We start from the raw sequence: 25781 nt of genomic DNA, 5'->3' as shown, positions 1-25781 counted from the left end.
TGAGCTTTGTAAGTTCATAGAGTTGCGTTAAGACATCCGTATGTAGGTCTATATGTCATTCCAACACAATCTCATGGCAAATTGTAACAAATTGTAAACATATATGTTTTGGTGAATTGTTGGCTAATTTGTGGAATCTCATTCTTTTGTTTTTGTACGATCTGCTTACGCCCCAGTGACGGGCGTTCATGGGTGGACTCTTGTGCTTATTTTCTTCTAATAATTGTACATATTGTGCCACCTTGTAACATTGTTGCAATTTCCCATTTCCCGTAACATCAGGTTGATCATTCAGCTTAATGAATGTTGTGCAATAAATCTGGCACCTTTTCAGTTTATGGGTTTTCCAAAATGTACTGAGTGACTTTACATCCATTGTGCATCCAAAAAAAAAAAAAAAAAATGGAAACATCCTTTGGAAAACCAACACATAGACTAAATATAATTTATTTCATATTTTATTTATTATATCTAGTTTATGTTTATAAACACATTTAGGCCTACTCATATGGCCAATTTGTAAACTCATGTACTATTCATTCATTCATTCATTCATTCATTCATTCATTCATTCATTCATTCATTCATTCATTCATTCATTCATTCATACTCCTATAGCTGATTGCTAAAAAAGACTCATATAGCCACTTGTTAAAGATATATTATTTACTTTTCATTTACATAAATAATCATTCATATAGCCTATTTCACATACATTGTAAAAAATAAAAAATAAAAATCAGGTCTCCAATTGAAAATTTTCTAGTGACTGATCACATCTAAATTTTTCAGTTGGCCGAACTGAATTTCTATAAATTAAATTGCATCAATTCGGCCAATTGAAAAAATTTAGATGTGATCAGTCACTAGAAAATTTTCAATTGGAGACTTTTTTTTTTTTTTTTTTACAGTGTATATATGTTTATTAAATGCATTATATGTATATTAAAGATACTTAAAAAGATATTTGAATGTTTTAAGTGGCCATTTATTTTAAGACACTAAAGAGTAGACAGTGATTGTTGTCTTTGTTTGTGTCTTCAAGCGCAATGTGAGGTTGCTGGAAAGCCCCTTATTTTTGAATGGACAACAAAAAAAGCACTCCTTTCAGTGGGCAAGTGTTTTGGTAAGTGGGAGTGCTAAAATGACCGGCGGGAGGTGGGTGGGTGCTCGGTGACTAATCTCTGGGATGAACATAAATACTGCCTTCAGGGCACAAGAGAAGACACAAATCAGGAGGAGAAGACCCGACAAGACTGCATGCACTTTGTCTCTCCACTTGTTTTTCAAGTTTTGAGTCTGTTTTCTTATAAAAGTTTGCTTTTTTTGAAGTTTTGTTTCTTGACTTGAAACTCTAAACATGAGACTTGGAGTCGTGGTGTTTCTGGTTCTTGGAACCTGCTCTTTAAGAGCTTGGTGCGTGCCACTCAAATCTGTGTATGTGACGTTTCCCGGAGATGTGATAAAGAACATGACGGACACACAGCTGGCAGATGTGAGTATATCAAGTTTTAGCTCATGGTTTTTATGATATCTTTCAGTCCTCTACTTTTAAAATAGTACAAATGCAGTTTTATTATTCTAAAAGAATACCTTTCTATATAAATGTTTGACTCCAGGAGTACCTGAAGCGTTACGGCTACATAGATGTTCTCCAGAAGAGCGGACTGCAGGCAGTCGTGTCCACTTCCAAAGCTCTGAAGAAACTCCAGCAGCAGCTCGGGCTGGAGGAGACGGGGTCGCTTGATCAACCCACCATTGATGCCATGAAGCAGCCTCGCTGTGGGGTCCCAGACATCCGCAACTATCAGACTTTCGAAGGAGACCTGAAGTGGGATCACACTGATGTTACATACAGGTTAGATATGATCTGACTACACTTTCAAATCTCATAGGTTTGTGATGAACATGTTCTAATCTTTTGCATTGCTTTGATTTGATTTGGCAGGATTTTGAACTATTCACCAGACATGGAAGCCTCTTTGATCGATGACGCTTTTGCCAGAGCTTTCAAAGTCTGGAGTGACGTTACCCCTCTGACATTCACACGCCTCTATGACGGCACCGCTGACATCATGATCTCCTTTGGGAAAGCAGGTGTGTTGAGTTTTTGTAAGGAATACAAGTATTACGATTAAACACTTGGACTTTGAGAAGGTTTGAATGAGCTGCTGTTTTTGTTTCAGATCACGGAGATCCTTACCCTTTTGATGGGAAAGATGGACTTCTGGCTCACGCCTATCCTCCAGGACAGGGGATCCAAGGAGATGCCCATTTTGATGATGATGAATACTGGACCCTTGGATCTGGACCTGGTGAGTGTGATTCTTACTTTAATCCAATTCCAATACACCCCAATTTGACAGAATGAACAGCAGTGCCTTTGATATATAAATAGTTGAAATATCATAGCCTCATACAGTTTCATATGGGGGCCTAGTGGGACAATAGCTCCCTCTACAGTTGTAAGTGTATAGTAACAGTTAGAGTGTGTCCTAAAACAGGGTTGTCGAAACTGGCATAATATTTAAAATATTTGCTTTGGGTTCCATCCAATAACCATAAAAAAGCCAATTACTTAAATTTGAATAAAACTCTTAAAAGGTTAGTTCACCCAAAAATGAAATTTATGTCATTATTGACTCACCCTAATGTTGTTCCACACCTGTAAGATCTCCGTTCATCTTCAGAACACAGTTTAAGATATTTTATTTTTAGTCCGAGAGTATGCAAGTGTATGCAAACTATACTGTCCATGTCCAGAAAGGGAATAAAAACATCATCAGAGTAGTCCATATGGGACATCAGTTAGTTAATTAGAATCTCTTGAAGCATCGGAAATACATTTTGGTCCAAAAATAACAAAAACTACTTTATTCAGCATTGTCTTCTCTTCCGCGTTTGTTTTCAAACCTCAAATAAAGATTCAAATGGTCATGAATCAGCGTATTGATTCATGATTCGGATCGCCAATGTCACGTGATTTCAGCAGTTTGACGCGACCCAAATCATGAATCAATACGCTGATTCATGACCGTTTGAATCTTTATTTGTTGTTCTTTTATTTAAAGTTTGAGTTCTTATGTATATTTTAAATATATGCTTAAAAATAAGAAAGCCACTTACTTTGGAAACATGTTGTCTTTATATTATCACACTTAATATTTCTCATATAGTATAAATGAGTCCTTATACATAAGGGGATCATCATATATTTAAGTTATATATACTTTTTTGGAGTAGACAATGACATTGATGTGTCTCCTTCAGCCATTCAAACCCGCTATGGCAATGCAGATGGTGCAATGTGTCACTTCCCCTTCATGTTTGAGGGAACATCCTACTCTACCTGCACCACCGAGGGCCGCACAGATGGTCTCCCCTGGTGCTCAACCACTGCAGACTACGACAAGGACAAGAAATTTGGCTTCTGTCCCAGTGAGCGTAAGTGTTCCAGTAATGATTTCATGGGGCTTTCATTTCAAAACAGATATTTTAAATGACTCCTTTGCCCTTAATGCATACTTAATTAACGTGAGAGTATTTCAGCAAGCACAAGTGTTTATTCTTTTAAGCATGTCTAACATTCCATCTCTGTTTTCCCACAGTTCTCTTCACGTTTGATGGGAACAGCAATGAAGCACCATGTGTTTTCCCCTTCGTGTTTCAGGGAGTAAAATACGACTCATGCACCACCGACGGACGAACTGATGGGTATCGTTGGTGTGCCACTACAGCTAACTTTGACACCGATACCCAGTATGGATTCTGTCCTAACAGAGGTGAGCAGCCCTCATACCTTCAGACTAGCAAATATGCAAGAATAATATGTTCTCAGAGTTTCAGCAGCTCACAATTAAATCTTTTTTTCACAAACAGCATATTTCTCTCTATATTTCCCCCCTTACAGATACAGCTGTGATTGGTGGAAATTCAGAAGGCGAGCCATGCCAGTTTCCTTTCACCTTTCTGGGAGAGACGTACACTTCCTGCACCAGTGAAGGCCGTAGCGATGGAAAACTATGGTGTGCAACCACCAGCAACTATGACACGGATAAAAAATGGGGATTTTGCCCAGATAGGGGTAAGTGATACGCATCTCCTTCAGACACTATACAAATATGAAAGTGAGACATTAGCTAACATGCCTTTTTCTCTCATAGGATACAGTCTGTTTCTGGTGGCTGCTCATGAGTTTGGACATGCTCTTGGTTTAGACCACTCCAAAATCAAAGATGCTCTGATGTATCCCATGTACAAATATATTGAGGATTTCTCCTTGAATCAGGATGATGTTGAAGGCATTCAGTATCTCTATGGTATTTATCCACTTAAACGATCCATCATTCACTGATTGTTAAGTTTACTATGCATGTTCTTATTTAAGATTCAAGAATTTGGTCTTGAAACTTAGGGTCTTGTACAATTCTGGTTTTATAGGACCTAAAACTGGCCCAAATCCCACTCCGCCGAAACCAAAGACCACCACTTCCTCTCCGGTTGTGCCAACTAAACCCACCCCAAGTGAGAAAACAACCACTGTGTCCACCACAACACATGTAGTCCCATCACAGGATGCCTGCCAAATCACGAAATTTGATGCCATCACTGAAATCCAGAAAGAGCTTCATTTCTTCAAGGATGGGTATGAGCTTTTATTCTACTGACATGAACTTGCAAACATAACCAAAGCACTTCCAATACATGTTTCTAAAAAATTTTTTTTACATCGAAGGCACTACTGGAAGCTCTCAAGCAGCGGAGAACGCAAAGGCCCATTCTTGGTATCAGAGAAGTGGCCTGCTCTGCCAGCCATCATTAACAGTGCCTTTGAGGACCAGCTCACCAAAAAGATCTACTTCTTTGCAGGTACTTATTAATTAAATTGAGATATTTTGCCATTATTGCAGCATATGATGAAGTTCAGAAATATAACAGTGCTGTATTTCATGCACACAGACAAACAGTTCTGGGTTTATACTGAAAAGAATGTGCTTGGACCACGTAAAATCGAAAAGCTCGGCCTACCAAGTGACTTGGACAGAGTGGAGGGAGCTTTGCAGAGAGGAAAGGGCAAGGTGCTCCTGTTTAATGGAGAGAACTTCTGGAGGTAAGTAACTTTCCTTCAAGACCGGAACTGTAAAAGTGTCAAGCATTGAGCTATAGATGGGAAATGATAATTTAATGATAATAATATTGTATTCTTGTCTTGTCTCTTATTTATTGTCACAGATTCGATGTGAAGGCTCAGCTGATTGACAACGGATACCCTCGAAACACTGACACAGTTTTTGGTGGAGTGCCCGTCGATGCACATGATGTGTTCCTCTACAAGGGTAAGTGAGATTATGTTCAAATTCATTTTAAATATCGAAATAACTACTCTAATTCATCTGATCAAGTAAATTCAATTTGTTCTTAAAAATTTTTTTTATTTTGCAGGTTTCTTTTACTTCTGCCGGGAGAGTTTCTACTGGAGAATGAATGCCAGAAGGCAGGTTGACCGTGTCGGTTATGTGAAGTACGATCTCTTGAAATGCTAAGTGCAGTCGCTCGGCACAGTGAAGACGTCCAACATCCTAACCTGATGACAGAGCCCTTTTTAAATAGGGAAACCATTTCTCTTCTGTGTAAAATGTAGTGAGGAAAACACAGACGGAATGTATTTAATTTTAAGTCCTGTTTTTGGGATGTTGACTTTAACTGTTATAGAAGAACAGTTTTAACACTGAAATGATCATATAGGCACATGAAACGGGATGTTAGGCATATTTGTCTCATTGTCTGTCAGCTTTAGCATGGTCTTCTAATTTATTATTTTAGCTTACTATATAATTGCTTTTGTCATGATGAGTTTTTTTTAACCGCACATTAAGATAAACTATAATTATATTTATATTCTATAAAATTTAAATGAGGCAATGCCAGTCTAACTCTAGGAATTAACTTTGTGTTTGTAAATGTATGAGTGGAGTCACCACAGAAACACTGTAGCCTAAATGCATTTGTTGTATACAAAGCATCTATTATCTGTGTTGACCCACTCAAGATGTTTTTCAAAGCAAAGGTTTATTTTTTAGCCTTAGAGCTAATGTTGAGATGTTATTAAGCCCAGATTTTGGTCTATTGTGTAATCATTTGCCTGGTGTAAATGATAATATTAATATTATTAATTTAATGTTCCACTTTCCACTTATTTATAGTATTTTTATGTGTTTGCTGCAATACGTTTACTCAATAAATTTGTAAACAAGATCATTCAAAATGTGCAACATGCTCTTTCTTTAGTATTTGGCCTGTGTGAATGAAACTACTGATTTTTTCACCGATTAATGATTATTTCATGATTATTATTTTTCAATGATAGGCACACTGTAAAAAAAGAAAAAAACATATTGATGGTTTAACTTAAAAAAGTAAGTAACCTGGTTGCCTTACATTTTTGAGGTTACTGAAATTAAAAATTGTAGTTGATACAATAAAGGAAATTGGTTTAATAAATATAAAACTCAAAATATTATTATATCTGAACCACCTAAAAATGTGATAAACATGAAAACAGCACAATTTGGCATGTTTCACTGTCATCACAAATAAAACACACAATTACCCAATACACTTACAAAATCTTTGAATAATATTTGAATAGAAGTTGTCGACTCTCAGAAACATTGTATTGTATTGTATTGTATTAACTAAAAATGTGTATTTCAATTAACTAAACATTTTAAGTAAACCAGGTACTTAAACCACAACTTATTATTATTTTTTTTACATATTTTTCAGTGTCTAAGTGATTCTGTACTATAAATATGGCACTATAAACCCCACTGTATACTGTAATTGTGATTATTATTTATATTTTTACAACAACAACAAAAACTATTCTACAATTAGTCAAGCTTATATTAGTACACTATATTCAGTTGTGGATGGGGTATATTCAGTCTCTGCAGACGGTTTAAAACGGTTGCCACAATAATATTTGACATGTAACAGCTAATTATACACAAATTACAGTATCCATAAATGTACACACATTCACACACACACAAACTAACAGTAATCAGTTAAAAGAAATCACTAGGCCTGTTATTATATATGCAGTGTGGTATAATGCCACATATATATCCACAGAATGAAAATTAAATCGAGAATTCCATTAGACCACTCACATACAATATATGCAAATATATGTTTATTTCCGCGTACTAAAAAAAATTGAAATGAGAATCTCAAGATAAACAACTCCCGTCATATTAATCCGCGAAACATTCAGTGGTTACATCCTCTCGGAGCAATAGTCCTCCGGTTCACACAATTACGTGACAAAACATTCAACAGTTTAAGCGAATTGGTTGATATACATGTTTAATAGATGCACCACGAATTTTGATATAAATCTTAATACATTATAAAACTGATTAAGCGTTTATCCCATTCGTCTTTCCCCCATGACGGATAAATGAGTTCCGGCCAGCTCTGAGGACAGGAAGCGAGGAGACGCTGATGGCGCCCGACTAGAAAGCACAGCAACTATTCGCTTTCAAATATTTATTTATTTCGCCTCATTCGCAAGCTTGAAGAGCAAAACAGTCGTCCATTCACGGTAAGAAAAATTCCTAGCTCAAAATAGAGGGGGCTAATTGTTTACAAATACAGCTTCTTCCATGATGGCCGAGAGAAAAACATTCGGGCGGACTGGCTCTCCCTGCTCACGCAGGCCCTCGAGGTCCCCGAGCGGTTCTTCATATCGCCTGAGCGGAAAAAAATAAACTCGGAGCGGCGGGAGGGAAAATGGCGCTGCGCGAGCAGGCAGGACGAAGGGCAGCACATACTCGCAATTTGTAGTATTGTCATTTGAAACGAACTAGACATGTGTAGCTACAGTTCATGTGGGCTATCAAGTGTTATTAGGATCTGTTGCAGTGACATTTTCTCCATAAATTTGTTACTGTGGCCAACATTAAAGCGTGTTAATGATGAGCAAGAACCAGGATGTCCTTGAGAAGTTTGAGTCAAGAGAAAGGTTTTAATTTATGTCCCAAACACAGCCAGATGGGTGCTCTAGTGAGGAGGGATTAATATCAGTTGGCGTGTGGAAGAAATCAAATGGTTTACGTTAGATCATGCTTTTTTAAAGTGCATTTAATGCGGAAACCACGTTGGCTTGTGCTTTTGCTGGTAATCTTATAATGTGCTTAACTTATGTGACCTAGAAAGGCGCTATCACAAGACAACTGTATGCATCCCTTTTAGGGAAGTTGAGACTACAGCAGTAGACGTAAATCAGAGTAGGTAATGACAATTAATACAAAACAACACAATTTAAAGAGAATAGATGTGAATAAAATGTGCTCTGTAATGTACAATACATTTTTTAGAAAGTTAAATAATGTTAGTTGTGCAATAAGACTTGTGCAGATACTGCAGAGAATATGGAATCAATATGCCAAATAATGAGAATAACTTCAAGATGAATATATGCAAAGTTTATCAAATTAAACTATACAATTTCTATGTACCTTTTCATTTCCACACTCCACACTTACTTCACTCACACATTACTACGGAAAACATGGAGAATCTATATAATTAAAATATAGCCTACAGTAAAGTTAAAAAGTTTGAGTGTCGGAAAGGTTTTCTAAAAACATATTTTAAATATGTAAAAATATGTCTCTTATGCACACCCAGAATGCATTTAATTATTAAAAAAATAAATAAAGTAACAAGTAATATTGTGAAATGTTATTGATGATGGCAAAACTGAATTTTCATTAACATTACTCCAGTCTTAAGTGTCACATGATCCTTCTAATAACCATTCTAATATGCTGATTTGGTGCTAATGGAATATTTATTATTATATCAACAATGAAAACAAAGATTCTTTTTAGATTCTTTGATGAATAGAAAGTTTAAAAGAACAGAATTTATTTGAAATAGAATAAAAGTTCAATCAAACTTTTTGAATTATAGTATTATTAATTAGTATTAATAGTAAATTATTGATTAATTAATGAATTATATTATTCATATAAATATTAAAATACTGAACATAATTATACAAAATCACTTTAATACATCGAAATACATTTTACATGAAATTTTTTATTTTATAAAATGATTATACTTCTTTACACTTTGTCCATTTGTCATTCAGGACACATTTAGTGCTAAATAACTGATTGAAAGACACTTTTCTATAGAGCAGAGATGGATTCTGATGACATGGAGGTGGAGAGCAGCAGTGATGTGGGGCATTCTGGGATGGAGGAGCCGTCGGAAAGCGGCATGGGTATGGAGTCTTCGGAAGCCATGTCTGCCGATAGCAGCGATGCGGCAGCTCCTCCTGCCCTGGCCCCAGAATCAGACTGTCATGTAGGACAGAGCTCAGAGGGACTTGTGGTAAGACAAGCAATCCACACATCTGCCTAGCTCCACATGTTAGTGTGTAATTCTTCATTAAAACATTTTTTTGGGTGGGTGGGTGTTTTGCAGGTTTTTATCCCAGAGACAAGCTCCAGTACAGATGTGCAAAGAGTACATCTTCCAGACTCCTCTTCTGTCGCCCAGTCAACCAGTGTGTCCAGCGTCTCCACCGTGACACAATCGGTCCTGGTTTCAGAGTCTGTCCAGGTCCTGGTGCACTCCAGTGCTGTTTCTGAAGGAGGAATGATGGTTTCTGATTCCACTGCTTCCACATCCTCAGATCTTGGCTCGGCTATTGATAAGATTATTGAATCCACCATTGGACCCGACATTATGAATGGTAGAGAAACCATGCATCTTAATTTTTTATTAAACTCAAGGTATTTAAGTATTTAATTTAAAAGCTATGTTTCTTTGCCCATTTTACAGGATGTATTGCGGTTACAAGCGCAGAGGACGGCAGTGCAGAGACCACACAGTATCTGATACTCCAAGGTCCTGATGATGGTGAGAAAGATTCTTTAATGTTCAAAGTTTAGGGGTGGGTCTGAAATCGCATATTCTTTGAGTAGGTACTTCTTTTGAAAAATTACTTACTACACACTACTGTAAAAAACAAAAACAAAACGGGTGTTCTTCATAATATGATTGTAATCCAGACGTGACCTAAGTTGCATCGCTTTGCTGCCATTCAAAAATCCTCTCCCGTGTCCTCATGGGAAAGTAAAGTGTTTGTACTTCAGAATCTTACCAGTAGTAGTAAGTCATCCAGGTACATTATGTCTGCTGTTTTTTGAATACTGTGAATATGAACATAATACTTTTTCACATACCGTCTTTTACACGTCTACTCTACAGTAGGAGAGTATGCATATTCAATGTGTAGTTTAGCAAAAAATGTAACCTTGGGAAAAAGTAAATTACTTAATTTTGGAACTCAAAATTAGGTATTAAGCTGTCCTGTCTGCTGTTTTCCATAAAACTTTCCATACACTTCCAAATAGACTTCAACATTAAATAAATTATTATTGTTGCAGTTACTTATTTTAGGTGTTTTTTAATGTATTTTTTTAACTTGGAGTCAAAAAGGTTGAGAACAACTATGCTAAATTACAGAAAAATACTAAGCATGAATTGAATGTGGCAGATTTTTTATGTTTGGCTAATTTATCCATTTATATGGCACTGTCATTAGTTTTTGGCAATGTCATTTGTCATTGTCTTGTAGTAAAATTCCCTTTTGTTCTTGTTCTCATCATAATCTCTGTGACAAATTGAGACTTTAAAATCGTTGGCTAATGTATTGTTTGAGCCAAATGTGCTTATATTACCGCCAAACAAATGTTTTCAAATGAACTTAAAGGAGCAGTTCACCCAAAAAAAAAAAAAATCTTCACTCACTCTCATGTCATTCCAAAGTTGTATGACTGACTTCCCGACTTCTGTGGAACAAAAGAAAATATTTTGAAGAATGTTGTTAACCAAACAGTTTCAGTTTCTTGCGTTGAATTTGCAAAAAATGCAATTGAAGTCATTGGGAACCAGAACTGTTTGAAAGCTCAAAATAAATTATTTTGTTACACAGTAGAAAGTCATACGGTATGACATGAGGGTGAGTAAATTCATATTTTGGTGAACTATCCCTTTAAGAATCAAATAAATTAGAAGAGATTAAAAATTAAATGAGGTAGTTTTGGATATTCAGCCATTTTCTTTGTTCACTGTGTTTAGGAGCTCCTATGGTGGCTCGGATGTCTTCTTCTGCACTGTCAAGCCGCGTTGCCATTGAAGCCCTTGCTGATGGACCCACCTCCACTTGCCTGGACCAGGGTGACCTGTCAGAAAACCCACAGGGCAGCGTGGAACCTGACCAGCCTCAGCACTCCGGATACCGTGAGCACGACGACAGCAGCAGCAGCTGCAGCCGCCCGGACCAGCCTCAGCACTCCCAGTACATAGAATGCAGTGAAGGAGACGACCCAGACCAGACCAGGGAGGCTCGGTACATTGAGTGCTCGGGAGCCGAACCAGACCAGACCCCACGTCATTCTGGCGTGACTGACTACAGTGTGGCTGACTCGGAAGAGCCTCTACGGGGTTACGCGGCAGAGTGCAGCGGTACGAACAGTAGCCCTCAGAGATGCTCGTTCCGCTCCTCCCGTTATGTCGTAGAGTGCAGCGATGGGTTTTTGGAGTATGGTGCAGAGAGGGCGGAGCGGCCGGAGCATTCACGTTATATCGACAGTAGCATGGATGACAGGGAGCACGTCTCGGCCTCGGAGCAGGAAGCAAGCATGGTAGAAGAGCCCCAGCATTCCTACATGCCACAGGGCTCACTATATGCTGACGAGGGCACTGTTCGCCACTCCCTTGCTGACACAATGGGATCTCAGCTTGCTGATCAAATGGACTGCAACGATAACTTGCCTGGCCCATACATAAGTAGCAGTGGGACATATTCCACCCACCCAGATCCTGAAGCTGTGGAATCTGGGGTGGTGGTTGAGCCCGGGCACAGAACCCCAGACATGGCCGAACTGGAGGAAATGATGGAGGTGGTGATCGTACAGCAGTTTAGGTGTAAGATGTGCCCATATAAAAGTGCCTCTAAGGATACGCTCATCAACCACATGAGAGACAAACACTTTAAACCAGCAGGTAAAGTAGGTGGTGCTTATTTAGTATTTTTCAAATGTAAAATAAACTATTATCAGCCCCATTAATGGCCCCATCCCAAATGGCACTCTCAAAACTTGCAGTCCTTCTCCAGGACTATGCTTTGAGCTTGGGTGAATTTGCTCAACACATTATAGTCACATGGTGGCCACAAAGGCTAAATTAAAATAAAGGAAGAAATAATGAAACAGTCTTAGTCATTATAAAATAATGATTAATAATAATGTCTTCTCTTATGAGGATGGGGCAACCTGTCACCCACATGAGCAGCAATAGCAAGCCACAATGATCCAAACAATTCCCAATAGATAAACTTAAGATTATAGAAATTTCTGTTTTAGGATGAACTTAAGTTTCCATCAGGTCTTGATTTATGCATACAGTTTTTTTAGGTTCTCTTGTTCAGGATGTGGTATCTCACAAGTAGGTGTTCCAGGCCAAAAGAAACGTGGACGGGGACGTCCTCGAAAGTCCGAAAGCAAGCCACGATCGGTCGCTGAGGTCAAAAAGGAGGAGCCACCAGAAGAGGAAGATGATGACATCATTGATGCGGGCGCTCTTGATGATCAAGGTTAGTGGAATGCAGTTTGCATTCTCTATTTCATAATTTTCTTTTTTCTTTTTTTAAAGCAGTTTTATTTTGTATTCAGGTGACAGTGATTATAAACCTGCTGATGAAGAGGCCAGGCCCAAATTAGCTGCAAGTCACTCCACTCCTCCTTCCTGCTCTTCATCATCTTCCTCTACCTCACGGAAACGTCCCCGCAGGATGGTGGGGCCACCTCGCAAATTCCTTCCTGAGTCAGGTCAATGTTAATTTAGCTTTTTGAGTCACAGAAATACTTTAAAATACATAGTAATTTTAAACTAGTTGCATTCAAAAAATGAAATTCAAGTAATAAATCTACTTTTTCAGTGGTCTGTGATAACTCTTATTTCCACCTTTCTATGAAACAGAGACACCAGCTGTGTCTCAAGCAGACAATGCAGATGACCCTCAAGCTCCGGAAGAAGCAAGTTCCTCTGGATTAGAGAATGGAACTTCCTCATTATCCAATGGGACAGCAGCAGAACCAGGCATCAGCCAGTCAGATTCAGAGAACAAAGATCCATCATCAAACACAAGCCATGATGACCTGGAATTTTTGCCCAAAAAACGAGGCCGGCCTTCAAAACGCTTTCTTCAGAAGAAGTACAAAAAGTACATGAATCGCAAGTATGTAATGCCGGCATTACTTTTTGATCATCCACAAAAACATTTGATTGATTTGACTTTTAATTATTATATCTTAGAATAATTTATAATCCAATGTAACCACATATTCTGGATAGTCAATCTCTCATTTATCTTTTTTAAGTAAATACTACAGATCTCTTAAGCCTCTGCTAAGGCCTCATAACTGCTGGATCTGTGGCTCTCGCTTTCTATCACAAGAGGATCTCAGATTCCACGTGGATTCTCATGAGGGAAATGACCCTGAGCGCTTCAAGTGCCTGCAGTGCAGCTACCGCTGCAAACGGTGGTCCTCACTGAAGGTAAAAAAACCCTTCATCTGAAAAATATATTTTATTCACTTTTAGTTACATTATTAGTTTTCATTTTAAAATTTTAAAACAGCGGTCTCAAACTCAATTTACCAGTAGAGGTAGACTATGGTTAAGGGAATCACGCAGTGTCAACCAATTATACTGCATGAGGGAGGTCCGAGCTAATGCTCTCATACGCACACCCACATACACACACGAAGTGAGGCAGACAGCGTGGGAAGCGTGGCACATGCAACTCAGCAAAAAAGGTGCTTTTCAGAGCAACACGCGGGCCGCATTAACACTTAAGCTTTGATGTCACGTAGGGGGCCACAAAATGCGGGCCATGAGTTTGAGACCCCTGTTTTAAAGGGGTGGTTGCATGCAATTTCATGCTGCTTGAGCATAGACAGTATCTGCAAAGTTACAGCGCTGAAAGTTCAATGCAAATGGAGATATTGTCTTTTAAAGTTATGGCAATTTTTTGCCTACAAAAACGTCCGGTTTGGACTACAACGAGCTTCTTCCCGGACAAAAGAGAACTGGAGCGCTGCTGGAATCCCTTTCACCCTATGGTGCTCTTGGAAGGGTTAAATGTTGAAAACAAATTTGGAAAAAATCCAAGTCCAGGCACTCAATAGGATGCAAAAAGTAAAAAAGCCTTTAATGGTAGGGCTAAAACATTAAAACACCAACGCGTATCGGCCCATAGGCCTTCATCAGGGTGTTGGTGACAAACAGACAGGATCAAGCACTACTTAAAGTTGCATTGGTTTCAGGTGCTACTCTGGCACTTGCAACACAACTTTTTGCCACTAGAGGCAATAGTTCGGATACTGGCTAATGTCAAAAGTTAAACCATACAAATACAAGGAAAAATAAGAGATCTCCAAGTGGTAAAAATAGGAGTGACACCAATACAAACATCTTGTGTACTCTATACAGTTATGTCCCCAAAGTCAATAAATGTGAATAGACTAGTTACCCATCTTACTTCTGAATTCAATTGTCAAGATAGTTCTAAAACAACAAAAGAAAAATGTTATGGGCATTGCAGTACATTAGAAGAATAGTAAACATTCACGGACAACAATACACCGCCCCTATAGAGACACAACCATTACAAAAAAGGCTACAAAAAAGGTGAGAGGTCAAACTCTTCATTGAGACCTGGATGACTGGTGGCCCTCAAGGAATAGATCCAATATGTCTCCCTTTGTTTAAGGCGTTTGATAATATCCCCACCCCTGGCATCAAGGCGAATAGCCTCAATGCCCACTACTCTTAGGGTCGAATCACTCCCATGTTTTGCATCTATATAATGTTTGGCCATTGGATAGTTCATATTTCCAGTCCGAATGGCATATCTATGTTCAGATACCCTGTCTCTTAGTCTCCTTTTAGTTAGGCCTATGTAAAAACAGCCGCAAGTACACTCTAAACGATAAACAACATGGGTAGTATTGCAATTTATAAAACTATTAATAGTGTAGGTCTTATTGCTAAAAACATCCAAAAATTTGTCAGTTTTAGCAATATTCTCACAATAATTACAATTACCACAAGGGAAGTTACCCTTGGGTTGACGAAGCCAAGTTTCACGTTTAGGAGCAGGGAGGTAACTTCTTACTAACTTGTCTTTAAGTGTGGGGGCCCTCCTAAAGCTGATCCCAGGGGGTTCCGTGAATATTTCCCGTAAAGTCGGGTCACATTCAATAATGTTCCAGTTTTTCTTTATAATGTGTTTAATCTGGACAGCCTCCTTGCTGTAACGAGTGACAAAATAGGGTTTCTGTGTTGATACTCTTTTGGGTCTAGACTGAAGCAGGCTCTTCCTTTCAAGTGATTGGGCTCGATTATGAGCTTGAACGAGAGTTTGTGTTTGATAACCTCTTAGTCGAAAACGCTGCTGCATATCCATAGATTGATACTGGAAATCCTGATCTAAATCACATATACGCCTTAGTCTCTGGATCTGTCCAAAAGGTATGTTATCAATGAGCCATGAGGGATGAAAACTATTAGCATGCAATAAGGTATTACGATCTGTTGCCTTTCTAAAGATAGATGTATGTAAGAATCCCTCATTATCTTTTGAGATCCGTAGATCCAGAAAGTTAATAGCGTGTAAATCATAGTCCAGACTAAATTTTAGGTTCTCATTTAAGGTATTTACATATACATGGAAGTCTACAAGTTCTTTTTCTGAGCCTGAGAACATCAAAATCACATCGTCAATGTATCTACCCCACCACAAGACTTTATCTTTAAAAGGGTTAACTTGGGAAAATATATAGCGCTCCTCCCATAAGCCTAGAAAAAGATTGGCATAATTGGGAGCAAAACAAGCACCCATTGCAGTCCCCTTTTCTTGTCTATACAATTTGTCTTGAAAGAGAAAGATGTTGTTCTTTAAAGTCCACTCAGTAAGTTGCACTATAAAGTCACTGGGAGGCATCAAATGAGCTTCTTCCCGGGTTGGTGACATCCTAAACCCTTGCTAGTCACTGCAGATGTGACTTCTGCCCGTAATGGTAAGGGGTGTGGCGTTTCCGTACAAACCTGTGCTTGGCACTTCAGCCAGTAAAAATACATGAAACTACATTTGGCCATCTAACCAATAAGACCATTGCGTTTTTCGGAGGAATGAGCTTCATAGAAGCAGGAAGCAAATGAGCTGTTCAAAGGACAGTGGAGACAGCGGTGTGGAATAAAGGTCAAATATAAGGAAAATACGACGTTTTAAAAAAAGAAGTATTAATGACGTTATATTGCGCCCCATAAACACAACCAAGCCTAGACAAAAAAACACAGAACCACCCCTTTAAAATATTTTATGTAAATATTTGTATAGTATGTGCTTCAGTGTCTAAATAAATATATTATCTTTAGTCATTGTTCTGCATTACTCATGATAAAATTTATGCATGTGTCCTTTAGGAGCACATGTTCAATCATGAAGGTACAAAACCTTACAAATGTGAGGTATGTGATTACTCCAGTGTATACAAGAAGGACGTGATCCGCCATTCAGCCGTCCACAACAAAAGCAAGTAAGAACTGAAAATGTCTCCGTTGTTGTTGTTTTTTAATCATAAATTTTGGGTTATCCACTTTTATAAATTTTAGGTCATCTCTATGCTAGTGTTCTTTTATAAGATGATAAAAATCTATTTTATCAGATTTTCACATTTAACATTTGCAGTCAGGAACTGGGATACAGGAATTTAATTAAAATCTAATTCAAAAAAATTATCAAGCTGCATTGTGTCTGTCCCTTTAAAATTGTGCAATTATAAATTTAAAACATACTGCATCCATTTAAAATTCACACCTAACATAACCTTATTAGAGTATTAATCAATGTTCTTGTTTCTTCTCTTTCAGGAGTCGGAAGACAGATATGGTAAGGCTCAAGATGTGAAACATCAACAAACAATCATGTTAGCGCAAAATTGTCCTTTTATTGGCATTATATATTAGTTTAAGTCGGTTTGAAGAGGGTAGCTTTTCATGCGACAGCAGTCTTGCGTAAATCCTTCACAGGTTCCCAAAGTGTCCGAGTTTCCATGTCCCATCTGCTGCCGCGTGTACCCCATGCAGAAACGCCTGACGCAGCACATGAAGACACACAGCACGGAGAAACCTCACATGTGTGACAAGGTAAAGTTCTTGTATGCTGCAGCTTAGCATGTGAATTTTGTCAATTAAACTATTTTTGATGAATCAATGAGTAAGCCTAAGCAGATTGTTTAAAACACTGGCTTATGATGTTTTTGGGAAATACATCCCTGGATGTTTTCTATGCTAACACTAGTCTAAATGTGTTTGCTTTGCAGTGTGGGAAATCGTTCAAGAAACGCTACACTTTCAAAATGCATCTTCTCACGCACATACAGAACTGTGGCAACAGCACGTAAGTGAGATGTCAGGACTTTGTGTACATGTCCGTTTCTCCTAAAAAGCTCCATTGGTAAACATACTGTAAAAGTATCTATTTTTCTCATCTTCTTTGTCAGGTTTAAGTGTGAGTTTTGTGATTACACCTGTAATGACAAGAAGCACCTGCTCAATCACCAGCTGTCCCACACCAACGACAAACCTTTTAAATGTGAAGAGTGCAAATACTCCACGAGTAAAGAGGATTTCCTGGTGTCCCACATAGCCATTAAACACACTGGTGAGCGCTGTAGCGATTAGGAACGTTTCAAATGTTTGTGGTAAGAAGGTTTCCTGATCAGTCATCTATGTCCATCGTTTCCCTCTGCTCAGGTGAAAAGCCCTTCTCATGCGAAATGTGCCACTTCACAACAAGACACAGGAAGAACCTGCGGCTGCACGTGCAGTGTCGCCACCCCGAGGCCTTCGATGAGTGGAGTCGATCCCACCCAGAGGAGCCAATTCGTCGACGCCAGACGCCCGTTTTCACCATGCAGGAGATTGATGAGCTGAAATTACAGCAAGAAACCCAGGAATTTCAGGGGACCATTGTGAGTACATAGATATGCATTTAGATGCTTTTGTCAAGGAAAATCCTGTATAATACCTTATTCAGAAAGGCATTGATACTGTTTAAATTTACCAATTTAATTAATTTATGTATTAATAATTCATGTTTGCTGGATAATCGTTGAACCAGGGGATAGCATGATATTATACATACAACTCTAAAATTACTACTGAATAATGAGTGTGGGAAATTAATGAGTGTAAACTCTATGAATGAAATGAGAGCAAATCAAATGGCTGCAATCTCCCTGCATCTCAGAAATCAGAGCTTGGTAAGAGTGTAAAATACTACATACACCGAACTCGAACTCAGGAAGCTTGAAGTACAACCACACTCCAAGTTGGAGCATTTAGATAAATGCTATAATTATAAATAACTACAAAGGGAACAGAATATATATAATATTAATTATTGTATTCTCCTAAAGGTAACGGTGGACCCCATTACTCTCCAAACCATGGAGTCCATAGGGAACACATCTGTATCCCAAGATGCACTGGGAAACACTACCATAATTTATGAGCAAGGTCAGTAAAAAAGTTATCAGTATATCTGTGGTTGTAACCGATTTAAAATATAGTGTGTGATTCAATTAATTTACACATATTTTTTAACTTTCAGCTCATGATATTAATACTCTGCTTATGTTTTTGTACCTTCTTTCACAGCCCAGACTACAGACCTCTCAGCCCAGAATGCTTTAGATCTGTTGCTAAACATGAGTAATGCCAGAGAACTGCAGGTAATGTACTGACACACTGGCGGCATCTACTGGAATTAAGGCAAATTCAACTGGAATTCAGAATAATGTTATTAAACACTAGACTGGGTAAACCCAGCCTCATCTGCCTGCGATTTGATTTCACCCGGAAACTTATCTGGAAACATGTATATTAATTTCTACTGCTCCTGTTACACTTTTGCGGGAAACAATCACAGACTGGCTTATCCACCTGGCACACTATTGGCGGGTTTAACATGATGACAGATAGAGAAACGATGAGACAATTACATACGGTTATTCAAATAATGCTCGTTGATCCCGCCTCTTGTGCAGTAGAAAATACAGAGCAGACTCCCCAGACCAATGTTCAGTTTTAAATTCAGCTTGGTCTGGTGATAGCCAGACAAATTAAACGCCTTAATTATATAGTATTTTTTGGATGAAGAGGTATCAGTAAGTGAATTAATGTCATATATATAAAAGATGCGTCAATTTGAAAATTTTTGTCTAAACTCTTAGTTCTGAATCTATAAAGTAATTTAACATTTTATTCATTCTATATCTGTATCTAAATATATTCGATTATCAATTCACTCTTCTCAGGTGGCGGTGCTGAAAACGGATGTTAAGACTCTGGAGGCGGGAACGTGGGCCGGAGCTGGCTCTGGGAGTGAGCCTCAAAAGATCGTCACCTTCCATGTGTCAGAAAACGGGGACACCCTTGTTCAGGAGGCGTTTGAGACGGCTACAGGGGCTGTGGAGCAAGAGGAGACAAATGGTGTGTCGCAGGAAGAGGAACAGATTGGCATCAGTGCATACGAGGGAGCAGATTTCAGTGTGGTGGAGCAGGCCTCCGACGAGACGGCACACAGGTACTACTGCACATCGAAAACAACCACTTTCATGCCTATAAATGTCATATAAACCCTTTGATATGATGTGCGTGTGTTTGGCAGCAGTTTAGAGGAACCCTCGGCAGAGCCTCAGGTCATGGAAGTGAGCACCGAGCCCTTGTCCATCTCTACACCTCTCAAAGAGAACAAAGAGAGGTTTTTCCTAAGCTCAGGGTTGACAGATGGAGTCCTGCAGCAGGTAGAGGTGAGACTGGGTTTTGCTACTTCACAGATGGAATAGCTGATGTTATGTTCCTTCCCCATGGAAAGTTAAATTGCTGAAAATCTCTTCCTGCAGCTAAGCAGTGAAGCTCCAGGTTCCCCTTCCCTGTGTCCATCACCCCCTTCTCAACAGTTAAACACCAAACGCTTCTCATGCCGCATCTGCATGGAGGCTTTCCACGGCCGCTCGGATATGGAAAACCACAAGAGGGCGCACATAGACCCCAAAACATTCAAGTGTCCAGACTGTGACTTTACAGCACCTTCTTGGCCAGAAGTCAAGGTTTGTTGGTCCTGTGGTATGATTGTTAATTCAGTGTCTATTGTGCCTATATTTTATTCTTACCCGTCTAAAACCACATTTTTTTGGTGATAAATGCTTCTTTTCGTTTTTCTTAGTCTCACATGGCCATGCATGCATATTTGAGGCCTCATAAATGCACCAGCTGCAGTTTTGCCTCTAAAAACAAGAAAGATCTGAGACGCCACATGATGACACACACCAACGAGAAGCCTTACGCCTGTCAGGTCTGCGGCCAGAGGTGAGGCAACAAAAAAGACACCATGAAAATGATAATAGATTGGATTTGTCACAGAGATCGTGCCGTTTACATTATTGGTTATACAGTTCTAAACAATGTAAACGACATGTATACACACAGACCTCTACAGCCTCTGAGTTTCTTTTTTAGATTTAACCGTAATGGCCATCTAAAGTTTCACATGGAGAGGCTTCACACTCAGGAACCCTCGCCCCGTAAAACCCGATCTGTCCCCTCTCAGCAGACCATCATCGTTAACAGCGATGAAGAAGCTTTAGCCACACTACAGAGTAAGTGCTGACATAGTGTGACTGTATTTTGTTTACATAAAGATAATGGATTCACACAGCCCTGTTCTAATTATTTGACGTCTTCTTCTTTTGTTGTAACGATTCCCCTGTTATGCTATTTTTAAGACCCACTGTGGTGAAATCAAGTGTTAATGTTATTTACATGTGGTGTTTTTAATATGCTCTAAGACAAACCATGTGCAAATGTTTTAGTCAATATACATGTTTTCTGGATGTATATATGTTTTTCTTCTCCATGAATATAGCCCTGGTAGATAGCATAAAACTATAAACAAACCAGATTAATTCGAGTCATCACCTTTTGCAAGTCCATGCAAAGTGGATTTGCTTTCGCCAGCCCCCAAAAAAACAGCGTCTTCTCAAAATGTTGACAACACAAACCAAACTTTGGTTTTGGCTTTTGTTGTTGTTAATTTGAACTTATACCTTATAATATTTCTTCCCCACCCCACCCATATTCTCCAGATCTGCAGGCGGGTCAGACAGTCATCAGTCCAGAGAGGTTGCAGCAGGCTTTGGGTCAGGAACACATCATAGTGGCTCAGGATCAGTCGCTTTCTGACCAGGTATTGTACAATTGCTAAATCCACACCATGCACACCAATTTTTGAATGGATTCTTTTTGCACATTTTAATTTGCACGTAATACAGATAGATTCAGGTTTCACGTTTAGCTTGTTTTTAACCAAATTATATTTCTCAGGAGGAGGCGACTTACATTCAGCAGATCACAACAGTAGACGGACAGACGGTACAGCACTTAATGACTGGAGACAATCAGGTCACTGAGGTACAACTCGCTCTCAACCAGCAAAAGTCATTTACACTACTGCTCAAAAGTTTGGGGTTGGCAGATTTTTAAAAAGAAAGAAGTTAATACTTTTAATCATTAAGGAGGACACATTAAATTGATCAAAAGTGAAGAGATTTGAAAACATGTATCAGTTTCCATAAAGAATGTTATGCATCACAACTGTTTTCGGCATTGATAATAGTCATAAATGTGTTTTGAGCATTAAATAAGCACATTAGAATGATTTCAGAAGGATCATGTGACCCTGAAGACTGGAGTAAAGATGCTGAATATTCAGAATATTCAAATATATTAAAAAGAAAAGTTATTTCAAAGTATAATCATTTTATAATTTAAACAATAGTATTTTTAAGTTATTTAAGCAATTATTTGAATATTTTTAATTGAATAGAGTGACCACAAAACATGAATTTAAAAAATCTTGCTGACCCTAACTTATATCTAAAATACACATTCATTTTCTGTTATCAATTAGTTTTCAAGATTTACAATTCAAGAGTTACAATTTTAGTGCCCTCTTCTGCCCTTTATTCAGGTCCAGTATATCATCTCTCAGGATGGAGTTCAGCACTTACTTCCACGGGAATATGTGGTGGTATCTGACGGGAACCACATTCAGGTTAGTATGTGCTCTTTAGAAGGTCCACAACAGTTCTTTGGCTAGCAACAAGCTCATCTGATCTGTAACTGCTGACTGAAGAGCATTTTCAGTTTCATTCATGGTCTGTTGGACGTTATATCTTATCATTATGACAAAAAAATTGTGAATTGCAGATGGAGGATGGGCGGATCGCTCACATTCAGTACGAGCATGATGGGACGTTTCTGCAGGAGCAACAGGTTGAGCTCAGAGCAGTATTCAAACCTGCTTTTTACATTAAAGCTTAATTGATGCTGCATTATTGCCATTGGCTGAATTACAGTAAATGCAACAACTCAGAGATTCAGCTTTGAGCTGTTCGTGTCTTCAGACTTAAAATGAGTTCTTTCTACAGCTATGGTCACAATGCTAAATGGCTCCATGCACAGCTTTGTTTTTTAATGACATGTTAAACCTCTAAATGTTATTTTAATAAAGTGGCATAAATCATATGTTTGCTACTGTTCAAAAGTTTGACATCAATAAGAATATTTAATGTTTTAGAAAGAAATCTCTAATGCTCAACAAGGCTGCATTTATTTGATCAAAAATACATTAAACACAGTAATATTGTGTATTATTAATATTAACATTAAAATTTATTATAAATATTTTCTATTTAAATATATTTTTAAAATGTAATTTCTTCCTGTGATGGCAATGCTGATTTTACAATATCATTACTCCAGTCTTAGTGTCACATGATCCTTCAGAAATCATGCTGATTTGGTGCTAATTTCTGATTTATTATCAATGTTAAAAACAGTTGTTAAAACAATGTTAATATTTTTTTCTAGAAATAGTGATAAACTTTTTCAGGATTCTTTTAATAGAAATATCAAAAGAATAGCATTTATTTTAAATAAATATATTTTGTAAAAATATAAAAGTTGTAACTATAATTTGATCAGTTATTAATTTTGATCATTAATTTCATAAAACAAAAATAAAAAAGAAACTGACCCCACATTTTTGAACGGTGGTATATGTGTAAACATAAATCAGCTGGCGTTAACTGTGAAAATGATCAAACTGTTTAATGTGTAAATCTCTTCTGTGTTTTTTGTCAGATTGCACTGTCTCAGGATGGACAGATCCAGTACGTCCCCATCAATGCCGAGCAGCAGGTCGTTGCCTCCGAGGACCTGGAGGCAGCGGCCCATTCCGCTGTCACCGGTATGACCTTTCGCCTTTTACACTTAGCGTACAAGTTTTGATCATGCTAAATGCCAAGACAGAACATTATAATATTACAACCTTCTGGTAATGCGTCAGATGTGATGTAAGTTGTGTGTGTATGTGTGTAGCTGTCGCAGATGCAGCCATGGCTCAGGCTCAGACGGTTTACACAGAGGCCACACCTGAACAACTGGAGCAGCTGCAACAGCAGGGCATCCAGTATGATGTCATCACTTTTACTGAGGAATAAAAGCAAGACGCACACTTTGATTATAATTTAACAACACCGACACACAAACACACATCATCTGCGGCTCAGATCACGAACTCTGACAAGTTATACCACAGACTTAAATTTGTCTTCTAGAATTATTCAGTATGAGGGTGAATGTACAGTTAGATATCCTCTGCAAACTCATGCCACTGTAAATATTTAAAGCATTTATCTTTGTGTGCCTACAGTGTTTTGCCTTGTAAAGAAAAAGAAACACGAAAGCCGAGAGCAGCCTGTATAGAGAATCCCTTATTTAATTTTACATGTTGCTATGATGTACTACAGTGGATGCTACTTCAATGACAGTGCAGGATTGAACTTATCATTATGAAACAGTTCCTAGCTGTAGCTTAGGAGCTTATAAAGGAGGGTTGATCATTTTTCATTTTATGTCAGTGTCGTTTCATCTTTATGCTTTAAAGATTTGTTTTTCTTTGAGATGAATACAGAAAGGAACTTAAAATGCATACCAAATAAATCACAAACTCTTTATCTCAACCTATCGTTGATTTTCTTAGTGTCTTCATGCTGTTAAATTCTACAGATTTAAAAAAAGCTGCTGCACATTTTGTCTGCTCAGTGCTATAGATCAGGTCCATCCACCTGGCAATTAAAAGGGTGTGACATGAGCTGTAAAGTTAACTGCAGAGATATGATTGACAAACTAACATGTGTAATGTTATGGTCTATCATTGCATTTAATAAGTTTCCATTCAATGTTCATTACAGTAATTGCTATTTTTATGTAACAACATGATTTCAACAGATATGTTTGTCGTGGTCTTGTTTTTATATATATATATATATATATATAGTTTGTTCCTCAATTTGAAAGGAGACGAACATAATACATTCATAAGAGCCAGTACAGCTTTTTAGAAAACAACTATCAGAGGCAATTATAAAAGTGACTGGAAATGAAACTGATTTTCTTTCTTCTTGTCCTATTGAAGAATGGTAAGAATGGTTCTTATTTTCTTAGTTTATTTGAGAAGATGATATATAGTGTTCAATCTGACATTAGACTATAACCAATTCTGGAATTGTTTGTTTACCATATTTAAATTAAATAAAAATTCTAATGTATTTTATCTTAAATTTGAATAATGTTTAAGGATTAACCTTAATTATTTTATTAGGAGTATTACTAAATGTACCTAACGTTATGTATTTGTATTAATTTGATAATAAAATATTCTATAAATATCAAATTAATGTTAATGGTAATACCATAAAGATTTTTTCTATAATCTCACTTTTAAAATGAGAAAACAATGTTCAGTATTTGTTTTTCAGGAATGAATCCAACCGAAGGACTCCGTGTATTTTATTTATCAGGGCAAATTATTTTAAAATATTACTTTAACCCATTCTATAATAGTTTTGAAGTAGCTTGCTGTAGGTTTGATCAGTCAGAATGGTTCCCCTTTGTGAACAATAGAGGACAAGTTGCTTCCCTGTATCGAGGAAGAATATTCATCAATAATTATTATGGAGAATTTGAAGTAATAATTACGGACCTGAGTGTAATGGATGCTGGCAAATACAGCTGTGGTGTCAGATGGCTCCTCGACACATATGAAGTGGTTGAAGTTACAGTTTCTGGTAAGACTTGGAACTAGTTCTACACTAAAGTCTTTGTAGTCATTGATTAAGAATTGAGAAGTCTTTCTAATGCCTTTCAGTCTGATATGCTGATTTGGAGGTTGTATTTCATATACATTTTAATTAATTATATTTTCCACAAAAAGACTTGAAATACCTCAGTGGAGTAAACACAGCTCATCTCACGCCAAAATCAACTATCAAGCCAACAGTCTCGATGTAGTCTTTTCCTACAATCGTCGTTGCTGAGAGCGAAGCAGAGAAACCTAGGTAAATTTTGTCACATTGACTATATTGAAAGTCTAAAAAATTCCATTCTTAAAACAATTAATCCCAGGCCCTAATAAAAACAATTCTGCAATCATTTTATCATTCGTGTTGTTTCATCATGACATAAAAACACAAAAGGAGATATTTTGAAGAATTCTG

At 37.8% G+C, this 25781-nt stretch overlaps 2 protein-coding genes across 6 annotated transcripts; both read left to right on the top strand.

The window, feature by feature from the left end:
* The first annotated feature begins 984 nt into the window (after positions 1 to 984).
* On the top strand, positions 985 to 6242 carry mmp9 (matrix metallopeptidase 9). Its single transcript, XM_067413799.1, has 13 exons — positions 985 to 1495; positions 1620 to 1858; positions 1949 to 2097; positions 2187 to 2315; positions 3271 to 3444; positions 3609 to 3782; positions 3911 to 4084; positions 4164 to 4319; positions 4441 to 4645; positions 4736 to 4869; positions 4960 to 5110; positions 5233 to 5336; positions 5443 to 6242. The coding sequence occupies exons 1-13, from the start codon at positions 1361 to 1363 to the stop codon at positions 5541 to 5543; spliced, it is 2025 nt and encodes a 674-aa protein (XP_067269900.1). The 5' UTR covers positions 985 to 1360; the 3' UTR covers positions 5544 to 6242.
* Positions 6243 to 7210: 968 nt separating this feature from the next.
* On the top strand, positions 7211 to 24494 carry LOC137038837 (zinc finger protein 335-like). Of its 5 annotated transcripts, none has more exons than XM_067413795.1 (29): positions 7797 to 8029; positions 8220 to 8298; positions 9213 to 9411; positions 9505 to 9775; positions 9865 to 9942; positions 11167 to 12093; positions 12539 to 12682; positions 12762 to 12917; positions 13069 to 13327; positions 13470 to 13647; positions 16579 to 16691; positions 17026 to 17044; positions 17164 to 17301; positions 17478 to 17554; positions 17658 to 17818; positions 17911 to 18128; positions 18576 to 18675; positions 18817 to 18890; positions 19476 to 19744; positions 19832 to 19970; positions 20064 to 20270; positions 20387 to 20529; positions 20680 to 20819; positions 21306 to 21406; positions 21544 to 21630; positions 22190 to 22273; positions 22429 to 22494; positions 23365 to 23470; positions 23602 to 24494. In XM_067413795.1, the coding sequence occupies exons 1-29, from the start codon at positions 7999 to 8001 to the stop codon at positions 23721 to 23723; spliced, it is 4686 nt and encodes a 1561-aa protein (XP_067269896.1). In that variant the 5' UTR covers positions 7797 to 7998; the 3' UTR covers positions 23724 to 24494. The 5 variants fall into 5 exon arrangements, with proteins under 5 accessions (XP_067269898.1, XP_067269896.1, XP_067269895.1 ...); XM_067413794.1 differs by having other exon boundaries at positions 7798 to 8029; positions 19829 to 19970; XM_067413796.1 differs by having other exon boundaries at positions 7798 to 8029; positions 17185 to 17301; positions 19829 to 19970; positions 23602 to 24493.
* The last annotated feature ends 1287 nt before the right edge of the window (positions 24495 to 25781 follow it).

Source organism: Pseudorasbora parva, chromosome 13, assembly GCF_024679245.1.
Source record: "Pseudorasbora parva isolate DD20220531a chromosome 13, ASM2467924v1, whole genome shotgun sequence".
In the NCBI taxonomy this organism is placed as follows: domain Eukaryota; kingdom Metazoa; phylum Chordata; class Actinopteri; order Cypriniformes; family Gobionidae; genus Pseudorasbora; species Pseudorasbora parva.
This window is presented reverse-complemented; position numbering and strand designations above follow the sequence as displayed.

Excerpts from the sequence above, each read along its gene's own strand:
- mmp9 (XM_067413799.1), top strand. The coding sequence starts at position 1,361 with ATGAGACTTGGAGTCGTGGTGTTTCTGGTTCTTGGAACCTGCTCTTTA. Across the intron at positions 2,316-3,270 it reads GACCCTTGGATCTGGACCTG|CCATTCAAACCCGCTATGGC; the intron begins GTGAGTGTGATT and ends TGTCTCCTTCAG. Across the intron at positions 4,646-4,735 it reads CTTCATTTCTTCAAGGATGG|GCACTACTGGAAGCTCTCAA; the intron begins GTATGAGCTTTT and ends TTTACATCGAAG.
- LOC137038837 (XM_067413794.1), top strand. The coding sequence starts at position 7,999 with ATGTCCTTGAGAAGTTTGAGTCAAGAGAAAG. Across the intron at positions 18,676-18,816 it reads TACCATAATTTATGAGCAAG|CCCAGACTACAGACCTCTCA; the intron begins GTCAGTAAAAAA and ends CTTCTTTCACAG. Across the intron at positions 23,471-23,601 it reads GGCCCATTCCGCTGTCACCG|CTGTCGCAGATGCAGCCATG; the intron begins GTATGACCTTTC and ends GTATGTGTGTAG.